An 11093-nucleotide genomic window follows, 5' to 3' on the forward strand; every position below is an offset into this window, starting at 1 on the left:
GCCGAGTGTCCGGAAAACCAATTCATATTAAGAAAAACATTGGATGACACCTTCCAGGTTTGAAACACACAAACATAATGTTTTTTCTACTGTATATATTGCACAGTAGAGAAAACACTTCTTTTTTTTCTTTCTTTTTTTTGCGTGTGTGTCTTCATCTAAAATACTGTGCCTAGAAATTGTTTAGAAAAAAATACCGAAGCTGAGGCTGGACACTGATTGATAGTTGTTGTCTTTTCATACATATATTTACAAGGTATCACTTGGGAGTAATTGTACACACATTGTACCCATGTGAGGAGTGGTACACACTGTTAAACTGTTGTGGGAACAGGAGTGAGTATAACCAGGAGCTTGTGGAATGAATGTACCCTCAGCTCATGACTCGGGGTATGACATGCCTGAAGGTTGGTGTGTGTGTGTGTGTGTGTGTGTGTGTGTGTGTGTGTACGTGCGTGTGACAGAGAGGAAAAGTGTGAGAGGGAAAGGGAGAGAGAGAGAATGTAATGCTGGCGCACAAACATACATGCATACACACACCAAAGTGCACGCACACCTGTTTGATGGGGTGACACAGTGTCCCACTATGAACCCAGTATTCCAGCCAGGAAGCCACTGGGCTTGCAGCGCTTTTGTATAAAGTGACATGCAGCCTGTTCGATTTTATTCCAAGTTTCTAGTTAAAGTTCAAAAGCTAACTATTCAAAATTACTTTATTGACTGTTCTATCTTTGTTTGTATGAAACAGAGATGGGAGATGTGCAGTGGGCCGCCAGTGTGACGGACCATAAAACAGGAATAGAGATGAAAGCTCAGGTAGGTGAGAGAAATACTAACGTTTCCAATCTGTCTTCTGTGATGTTTTTTTATTGATATGACATTATGGCTCCTTAAATGATAATTAGCATAAACTCACCACTCGGAGCTTCTTTTTAAAAAACAATAATGAATGTTACTCCTGCCACAAAGCCCTTATTTGTGAAAACATGTTAATGTATATTTTATATGAGGACATTAATTAAGGAGCTGTTATATCCAAGAAACATGTCAGCATTGAAGTTAAGCCTTGAACATGAGATGTCCAACATCCATTGTGGATATATTGAAAAACACATGTCAAGGACCACTATGTGAAATTGCTTGCAATTCGATCATTTTCTTTTCAATCACAAGCTGATGCTGTAGTAGCCCTAGGTGACGTGATTTACCAGAGCTTCACTAAATCCTGTTTGACTTGAATTTGAATGAACGGAAACGGCTCCTTTTCATCTGCTTTGCCTTTCAAATGCATAAACAAGATCGTTCTGTTTGCTTCCACAGTTAACCTTGTGTATCAAGACGTTTGCTTAAAAGTCCTTTTATCGTGATGCCAAAATGACTTTTTCCATTTATTTCCGACACAGCATTATAAAACACAGTCTATCTTTCCATAGATTAAGAAAAATAATTATGTATTATATCTGAAACAAACAAACAAAATACCTGCCAAGAAAAGAGGTTCTCATAGTTAATAATGATTGACATAACTTTTATCAAAAAACATGAAAGCACAGCCCAGGAGGCAATTTTTGGAAAAGGTTACTTTTGTTACCGCCAAGCCTCGCTTGCACTATGCTGTGAATTTATTTTTACATTAACACGTCCATTCCCAGCTCTCAACACCCCTTAGCCTACTTATTTGTTGACAAGCCCTCTCTCATCTGGGGTTTCCAATTGTGTTTCCTACATTAGTGCTGTTTCTGTCATTTTTCAGACAGAGGAGAGAGTGAGGAGTATCTCCTCAGAGCTCCACTTTGAGATTTTGGACATAAGTGGAGGAGAGAAAATAACAGAGCTGTGCGAAAGGGGAAAACAGATGACGAAAACATACTCGCCCAGGGTGTCTGTGGAAAGCCCCGTGGTGAGCGACAATGTTCAGAAACCTTATGTTCATGTGCACAACAGAGATATGAAAATGTAATCGCTCTCTCTCTCTTCTGTCTTTGTGTTTCTGTGTGTGTGTGTGTGTGTGTGTTTCTGTGTGTGTGTGTGTGTGTGTGTGTGTGTGTGTGTGTGTGTGATTCTGTGTGACAGATAGGGTCCACGGATACTGCAGAATTCATGAATGCAGCCGGTCAAGGCAAACTGAATGCAGTAGACAAATATTTGGCTGATGGTGGGAACCCTAATGTCCATGATGAGGTATTCTCACCCTTTACATTAACACCATACTACAAGTAATCTCTGTTTATTAATATTCTTTAACTTTCCAGTTGAAGAGGACAGCACTACACCGTGCCTCTCTGGAAGGACACACTGCAGTTATCCAAACGCTTTTGGAAAAAGGAGCCGATATCAACTTTGAAGATCAAGTAAGACGTGCGGGCACATGGCTTGTTTGTAAAGATGATGATGAGATTGGTTGAGATTATCTTCACTCACTAAAGCTACAGCCTCTAGTGGCCTGAAGTGAGCGCTATTAATAGAATGGGACCATCCTACTGTGTTTCAGCTGGGCTCCAGGGCCATACACTGGGCCTGCAGAGGGGGAAGCCCGGATGTTGTTAAAGCCCTGAAGAGCCTCGGGGCTGACCTGAATGCTACAGATAAGGTGAATGAGCATTTTACTAGTGCCTAAATCTGTACCGGGACTCATATTTGTGTGTCCATGAGCAGAGTCTTATACTGCAGAGTCTTATACCGACACACAGATGGTCCAGTATGTGTTTGGCTGTGACTGTGTGTCATTGTCCACACTGCAGTTGGACAGCACTCCTCTGCATGTGGCCACCAGAACAGGCCACACCGGCATTGTTGAGTATCTGCTGTCCTGTCGTGCCGAAATCAACTCCATGGACAGGGTAGGCATTAGTTCAACAGAGTGTTTCCCTACTGTGTTTCATCATCTTTATAATTAATTAATTTCTGCCGTTAACAATGTTGTTCTACTCTCAGGAAGGAGACACGGCTCTGCATGATGCTGTGCGTCTCAACAGATACAAGATAGTGAAGCTGCTCATAGCTGCAGGGGCCGACACAAATGTGAAAAATCATGTGAGTTTTTCTTTCTGTTGATGTTGATGCCGGGTTTAGCTTAAAGAGGATTTTAGAAGAGTCAATCGTTTGACATTTTGGGTAATTTACAATTTGCTTTTCCTCGCTCAAATTTGGATTGGTAGAGCACTGCCATGCTCATATCTGGATGTTAAACGTGATGCTACAGCCATAAGCCAGCTAGCTTAGCTTAAAGACTAGAGACGGATGTTTTTCAATACAAACAAAACACCTAAGTATAAAATGTAAATCTGCTGTGTAAGACGGGATGTGGACCAGACTATGTCGTGGCCCTTCAGGGACTTCCTGGAGTCTCTGTTGGTAGCAACATGTCCTACCAAGACATATTTTACACACAACGTAAAATGTAAGTTTCTATACTTGAATTGTTTGACTTAATGAACAAGATCTAAGGTATTAACTAATGAACTTTGTAATAACTGTAAAATGTAAGTTTCTAAACTTGTATTTTTCGACTAAATAAACAAGATCTAAGGTATTAACTAACAAGCATTTTAATAACTGTGTCGCCATGTTACCTGTTTTATGCTAAGATAAGTTAACTTAACGCAAAACATGCTCATGACTTAAAAGAAAGAGATGAGCTTATGTAGCCTCACATAGATATTCAAGACATTGTCATCCAATCCTCAACAAGGATAAAGACAAACATTGCCAAAAGGTAGAAGTATTCCTTTAAATGACACATAAAATCCACAATAAGAATCTAAGATGCATCTTTCAACACTGTACATACAATGTGACCCCTCACTAACACACTGACAGTAAGAATTGCGTTACAGGAAGGAGTGACCGCAGTGCAACTGGTAAAACAATGGCAGTTTGACATCATGGAGACCTTGAAGGGACTGGACAAGCTCAGGGATGTGGGACCTGAAAACACCTCCAGAGAAGAGTGAATGGTGAAAAAGATGTACATCTCCTCAAACAGTGTCTTCTTTATAACATAACTTTATACAACAATCCGTCTCAGGTTTAAAATACCTTTTGTGATTCCACTGTATGTCTGTGTACATCATATTTGAATATATGCATTATTTGTGCTCGTCAAAAATATCTGCCTTTCCAGGGCATGGAGGTTTAAACCTCTGAGATTTGTCTGAACTCTGACACTACAAAATGTTAGCTTTGATGTGACAGATTTAGTTCTGCTTATCTTGTAAAAAAGGGAAACAAAAACACATGAATAAGGAAGCAAAGCTGCATTTCTCAAACAGTTTTGCCAAGCTTCAGCTTTTGATGTTCTCCTCTAAAGAGCTTTATGATCTGAGCAGTGCTCTCATGGATGTTTCATATCTGATTTGTGATGCCTGTAAGTTGAATATTATCAATAGATAGTGCTGTGCAGTAGCTGCATTTGAATATACATCAAGAGATCCTTTTTGTACTGAGGCGACGGATAAGGCCAGAGCACACAGTAGCACTGTGTTTCAGACTTCAGCTGACGATAGCAGAGATGGCTGGTATGCCCCCGCAGTAAGTCAGGGATTCAAGAGGAGCTCAGTGGACATATTTTCCTTCTATCATCAGTGGCTCAAATGTTCCTGAGGGAGGTTGGGTCATTTACACAGGGGACACCAACAGCTTGCGCCCATGCTTGCAATGTAGTCATTGATGCACAGTTCGTCATGACACATTCATTTTGTTACCACATTTTGTTCAACAGCTATACCGTTGTATTTTTCACAATGTGAACGTAAAATGCTGTTTTGAAAAGAGGGCAGGCTTCTGTTAAAAAAAACATGTTCATTGTAGACAACTCATCAGATATATTATCAGCCACACACAGTGTTTCCTGTTCCAAGCCAGGCTGTGCAACTGTCAGGGACAAGGTTATGCACAAGTGGCAGAGTGGTCATTTATTTTGTCAACCTGACCCTAACAGAGTTATCAAAGTAACATAATAAAGTTATTGGATTGGAAAGATGCAATCTGTTTGACTCATATATGTTTTATGGCTTTAGTTATTTTGCTTTCCGTTCCATGTGAGCTTAACACTGTATGCTGTTGCGCTGGACTGTTGCTGAGGGCTGGTGGTGTAGAATGAGGAGGGGGATGGGAAACTGGAGGCTTCTGCTTTGTGCTTCGATGTGGCAGCCAAAAACAGAGGGACCTGTTTATCCAGGCAATGGTTAAACTTCTTCCCTATTAGCTTCAAATAGTGCAAATTTCAGCCTTTGTGTTCAGACATCAGAAATGGCTGCACAATCACCTAAAAATGAATTACTTTGTAATTTGTCTTTTTCCAAGTGGAATTGAAAAACACGCTTCTTTTCGACACACTAGGCTTTATTACACACATTACAGGCCTTTGTGATACAGACTCAGACCTATTCCAGGAGGAGGATGTGATACTGTAGTTTTATCTAAGAGCACTCAAAGCAACATTATATTGTTATTGAAAAACAGGTTACCATGGCAATGATATTTTCCAGGCAGGTAAACGTTTGTACAGGCACGCTTTTAAAGCACCATTTGTTTTCCAGTTGGAAATAGATGTGGAATTCCTGTGAATAAAATTCCACTCAGGCAGGTGTGTGTAGGCAAAGGAGGCTCGAGCAGGTGCCGTCTCCGAAATAGCTGAAAGGAAATATAATATTACATGATCTGAAAAGCAGGGTATTACACACTTTGCACATACAGCAAACATCAAGGTATCATTTGTGCTTGTAGATAGTGGTACTAATGCATGCACTGGTCTACTTTTCTCTGTCCAACGTTACCTTCAATCTTTCTGATTGTACTTTGCAGCACACTGTGGTACCACAGACGGTATTCAGAGCAAGCAGCAGTATGGGTTCATGATATTGAGTATTGATTTCTTTTTTTTTCATCGAAAATAACAATGAAAACCAGAAACTGCGATAATTCAGGCTTGAGACTATATTTTCAACAAGATATCATAGAAATGTCCTGTTTAATCTGCGGCCCTTTTGTTTTTCTTGCACACTAATGCCCCAGGTGGATTTGTCCTGATTGATTTTTCTTTATTGTTCAGCTATAAGAAATTACACATGGAACTCCTGTTGACTCTTCCAGGCTTTTTTATCTGTAATATAATTTGATTGTCTTTGGTTGAATTTCTATGTAGGCAACCCAGACAAGACACATCTACAAATGCTTTGTAAGGCCTTTACAAGTACACCAAATTCCTTTGTAATTACAGAATAGCTGCAATTGGCTATAGTTAATACATTTTTTAAAATGTTCAACCACACTGCCCTCATAACTCTGTAACAACAATTTCTACCTGACCATTCAAACAAGTATCTCTTAATTCATTTGAAAGGTCAGAACAAACACTATCAATGACAATGCATATGTCTACATCTCACAGAAAAACACACATATTTACATATTCTTAAATATACATCGGGTTATAAATGATTTCATTCAGCTGCCTCAATTAAGCTATATGTCCTTAATTCATTGCATTTAAGTCAGATTTCTTTTAACAACTTTGAGAAGGTTAAGTCATCCAAGTATTTCAGGTAATACAGGGGGAACCATGAGAGAATTAACCAGCAGAGTTGAATCTCCCTTCCCATGATTTCCACTGGGAGAGGAAGGTTTATTGGAGAGAGGATAGTTACTGGACTTGTGAGTGATGGGAGCCGAGACTCAGCACCAGCTTAGCAACGTATCCTTCAGACTGAAGGCAATCTTCAAACAGTCCTCAAATTCATGAGGATGATAGACACCTCAGGGCAAATGATTCAGAGGAGGAATGAAGGAGAGGGAACTGCACATCATCTTCAGGTGCACACCCTGGAACTACACTCTTGTACTGAGATGTCTTTAAGTTAAGGCAAATGTGAATACTGATCTTCTACAAGGAGAAACACCAGTGACATAATGCACGCAAAGTTTGTAGCAGCATTGTTAATTGAGATGAGATTTTGAAGGTGTTCTTATTTATAATAGGTTAAACTTTTACATTGTTTAGGTCCACTTTTGCGAGCTTGCAGTAGCATATGTCAAAACCTCAGAGGGGAACTTTCAGGACCACTCTGTTGTAATGGATTGAAGCATTTTTTTTTAGATAAATTGATCGATACAGTGGTTTACGTTACTTTACTCTTTTTAATGAAGCAAAAAAAAACAACTGAAAGTTGAGAGGTCTCCCCTATTCCATTGTTTGATGTATGAAACTATTCTAGAGAAAAACACTAAGACACTATTTATGAGTACAATAATTTGAATTACGGAACCCAGCACCATTTGGTGTTTACATGACTTGAGAAGTTAAAGGTGTGCTTCATGGTGTTGTGCGTTTCAAGTCAGTCACACAGAAAGCCATTGTTTGGACAAACTGCATGTGCATTCCAGGCCACTGTGAAGACTAACGCAGAGAGAAAAGCTGGAGGGATGTGTACAAGTACACATCCTTGAGGCCCTCCTGGAAAGTGCTGGAACTCTGACTGTGTCTCCTCCCGGGTTCATGACAGGCTGCGAGCATTGCAGGCAGAAGCCTGTGCACGCTGCACCACTCCCGGACACTTTTCTCTCTTTTGCAGCTTGTGGTTTTGAAACAAGCCTTCGTTTCGCGGAGCACCATGAGCTCCATCTGAGAAAGTCAATAGTCCTGAAAGCACAGACACAGGGCGCAATGACCAACCACAGAGATACTACAGACATCCTGATGAAACTGTTCCAGCGATGTAACACACTTACCGTATCCCTCAACACGTCCGTCTTTAAATTCTCCTTCAAACTTCATGCCATCGCATCGACCGAAGACTCCTGCGCCTTGAAACTTTCCGTGTGCAAATTCTCCTTCGTACCTGGAACAGTGAAAGAAAGGCGGGGTTGTCATTTGTACCTTTTGATTGAGGACAAAAGTGCTTTCCTTTTTGGCTCCCTCACCGAGATCCATCTGTGAAGAGCAGTACGCCAGAGCCGTGGAAAAGTCCATTCTCAAACTGGCCAGAGTAGCAGGTTCCGTCCTGAAACTTGAGCTGGCCAACACCATGCCTCCGACCTGGAAAGTCGCACAGCAGGGTGAGGAATGAATCAAACTTCAACCAGATGATTGAAACACAAGAAATCCTGTCAAGGCAAACAACCGCTTCGATTTACATTTTATCCACATGGGTGTCATCACGCCTCATCGAACCACTTAGGCTCTTTTGGATTAGAGCGTGTACTATACTGTAAGAGATGACCGAATGAGCTTGACATTTGAACTTGCAATGCGGCTCAAGGTTTTATATTCACTTGGTATTGGAGAGCCACTACATATGTCACGAGTCAGTCCACGCTTGGATTTAGGTATCCTCCCCCCTCTCTGTCAGCTAAAGATTTACTACTGAATTAGGAGTCCCATCTGCCTCCTGTGTGGTGGGAATTACAGCACTCTAATCCAGCAGATTTTTTAGCAGGGATTTCCACTTTAGGTTCCAGACTGTGAAAGCAGTCAAGGAATGTACTTGCTTTCACCTCCTAGTAGCCTATGATCCACTACTGTTGCATGAAATTGTGTCAGAGGGCACACGGCTACAGGTTTCTGGGCAACTTTTACAACTGGTTTACCCCTGCATTGCCCAACTGGAAAAGTCGGCCATGTTGCCTCTGAAGGGTGAACATATACATCAGTTAAAATGGAGTCTACTGTGTTGACTAAAATCTGCTCAAAATCACCCAAAACCCTGATGCCAAGATAGAATAAACACCCCAGATAGTCTTGTTCCTAGTATTTCGATGGAGTTAGTTTCCTCAGCAACAGCTGACAGAAGACTCTCTAAGATTTCCCAAACAGGTCCAAAGTCTAATCCAGCAGATTTGACAAAGCCAGAGCTGGTAAATCTGGCTCTGTTCGTCATGGGTTGCCAATGCTAGCTAATTGGGATTTGATTAAACAGCTTGAGCTTGCATGTCACTAACATCACTGAATGTGTGTGTGTGATAAAGAGTTAAAGCGGTGGAAGTATCCTCGCATTCTTTGCCACGGGTGAACATTTGACAAACATTTACCATTTTGGATTACACACATGCAAGGCAGATTCATGAAGATATTTGCAGCCGCTGGTACAAGCTGGCTTCTCCATAATATAACATTACAGGCTGATGATTTAATGAACGTCAAACTCATCCTGAGGCAACTTGTGTTGTAACTAATATAAGGCTGTCACAATATCAGATTTTCACTATGATTATTGTGGGTAAAAGAAAATTTCCGAGAACAATATTATCACGACTTCTCGAGAAAGTTTGAACAAAAATCGATGCTATCAATTTAAATTCATCTTTAACGATATTCAATGCGCCTTTTTGGTAAATACATGACACTGAGAATACAAGTGAAGTAAAAGTAACTGAGAGGCACTGTGGTATTTACATGATATTATCATATGCATATTATAACATTTCAATATTTCATTTTAAAATATCATGGTTGTTTCCCGACCTGTATATTGCAACACCTCTATTTTACGTTTATTTTGTCATTCCCTTCAGTAAATTTGATCACAATTTACTTGCATGTGTGCAGAAGAGGGCGTTTAATTACTAGAAATACAGTGTATGAGTATATTTAAACAGATACGTGTGGAAAAGATTAAATCCATTCGAAAAGTGGTATGGTGAGGAGCTTGCCAAAATAACGTTAACTGGCAACTATTGATATTTATAGTTTTTTAATCTACGTAATGAAATCTAAACTTTGCAGAAGAAACACAGAATTAATTTCCCCAGTCTGTCAGTGTCTCACTATTCCCTTTCATTTGGCTATTAAATTACACTTCAATGCCTTCGAGAGAGAATATAAGGACTAGATGTACAGTGCAGAAGGTGCAAGTGAAAGCTTGTCTCATCTCTCTTGTTTAGTTAGTGATGCTTGCACACAAAACTTTAGCTTTATTTAAAAATGAGAAGCAGGATTGTCTTGCCTTCTTTCCACTCGCCGTGGTACTCTTCCCCACTGGCATAGGTGAACGATCCTCTGGTCAGAGTCATGTCCCCTCTGTTTTTAACAAACACACACTCATTAGCAAAAGAGCCAAAAAACACATCTGTATTGGTGACCAACAATTTACATTTAAAATACAGGGTTTTCATAGCGAGAGGGCATTTGTGAGTCTCTTCTAGCCCTATAAGGCTGTTCTTTAGCTGACCACAACCTCTGACCCCACTGTGGAGGGAAGGAAGTGAAAAGAAAAAAATCTCTAATGGGATTATTATTCCCTAAATCCATGAAGCAGAGGGAGTAGCTGTCTATTTAGGACAGAGCATACTGTAATATGGCATTACCTTTACTTAAGCTCAGCGCCACACAGTGTCATGTGACCGACCAGTATTCAGTTTCTTGACTACCCAACACCATGAATAAATTAGTTTGAGGATTATTTTACATGACTGGCAGCTTTCCCAATGAAATGTTTGAAGCAGGTTTTTTTTTTGTTGTCTTCCGATTTTCAAATATAGTGGAAATTGTCCAGAATTGTTATGGAAAAACACCTTGGTGTAAATGCATGTTCTTGTAGTTGAAGTTTAAGTGTGGGTCGGACCAAAAGTTGAAGGCAACTTATCCTACCAAATCCTATATCCGTCAACCTAAATCCTAAGAAGTCTGTTTATTGCCAAGTGTATGTTAGTGACGGTGCTGGTGTGAGCCTGGTTTAGGAGCACACTTGGGAACGAAACGCCTTCTGTAAAGAATACAACGTGACTGTATCATGACTGCAGATATCAACAAAAGCTCGCATGAAATGTTGTGATCATGACCACGTTTTACAGAATTGTAGTGCGGTGTAATTTCACTCATTATGTCGTCATCGAATAAGTAATTTGTAGCTCACACAAAGATTAGACCACTAACGTTATTGTAAGTATGCATTTTTCGCCTGCCAATATGGTTCTATCAGTGCAACCGATACCTATATGTTGCTAATTGGCTACCGCTATGTAATGACAAGTGTATGTAAATCGATTATAACCTCTTGCAAGACAACTATAAGCGAAAAGCGACATCGTCTATTAATGGTATAATTTACCTGTATGCTACGTTTGTTGTCTCTGAAGCATGGAAGGCAACCTACAGG

General features: G+C 40.3%; 2 protein-coding genes across 2 annotated transcripts; one reads left to right on the forward strand and one right to left on the reverse strand.

The window, feature by feature from the left end:
• Nucleotides 1-750: 750 nt before the first annotated feature.
• On the forward strand, nucleotides 751-3953 carry ankrd2 (ankyrin repeat domain 2 (stretch responsive muscle)). Its single transcript, XM_068568651.1, has 8 exons — nucleotides 751-816; nucleotides 1754-1900; nucleotides 2074-2181; nucleotides 2253-2351; nucleotides 2492-2590; nucleotides 2742-2840; nucleotides 2935-3033; nucleotides 3837-3953. The coding sequence occupies exons 1-8, from the start codon at nucleotides 751-753 to the stop codon at nucleotides 3951-3953; spliced, it is 834 nt and encodes a 277-aa protein (XP_068424752.1).
• A 1387-nt stretch (nucleotides 3954-5340) lies between these two features.
• morn4 (MORN repeat containing 4) lies at nucleotides 5341-11093 on the reverse strand. Its single transcript, XM_068568259.1, has 5 exons — nucleotides 11046-11093; nucleotides 9942-10015; nucleotides 7921-8035; nucleotides 7729-7838; nucleotides 5341-7639 (listed from the first exon to the last, which is right to left on the reverse strand). Exons 2-5 carry the CDS (start codon nucleotides 10006-10008, stop codon nucleotides 7494-7496), a joined length of 438 nt encoding a protein of 145 aa, XP_068424360.1. The 5' UTR covers nucleotides 10009-10015; nucleotides 11046-11093; the 3' UTR covers nucleotides 5341-7493.

Source organism: Clinocottus analis, unplaced genomic scaffold (assembly GCF_023055335.1).
Source record: "Clinocottus analis isolate CAN_PGR_092001 unplaced genomic scaffold, fCliAna1.0.p SCAF_8, whole genome shotgun sequence".
In the NCBI taxonomy this organism is placed as follows: Eukaryota; Metazoa; Chordata; class Actinopteri; order Perciformes; family Cottidae; genus Clinocottus; species Clinocottus analis.

Coding starts and splice junctions, on each gene's coding strand:
- ankrd2 (XM_068568651.1), top strand. CDS start 751: ATGGGAGATGTGCAGTGGGCCGCCAGTGTGACGGACCATAAAACAGGA. Junction 2,591..2,741: donor ACCTGAATGCTACAGATAAG/GTGAATGAGCAT, acceptor TCCACACTGCAG/TTGGACAGCACTCCTCTGCA. Junction 2,841..2,934: donor AAATCAACTCCATGGACAGG/GTAGGCATTAGT, acceptor TTCTACTCTCAG/GAAGGAGACACGGCTCTGCA.
- morn4 (XM_068568259.1), bottom strand. CDS start 10,008: ATGACTCTGACCAGAGGATCGTTCACCTATGCCAGTGGGGAAGAGTAC. Junction 8,036..9,941: donor CCACGGCGAGTGGAAAGAAG/GCAAGACAATCC, acceptor GCGACTTTCCAG/GTCGGAGGCATGGTGTTGGC. Junction 7,839..7,920: donor CTCTTCACAGATGGATCTCG/GTGAGGGAGCCA, acceptor TCACTGTTCCAG/GTACGAAGGAGAATTTGCAC.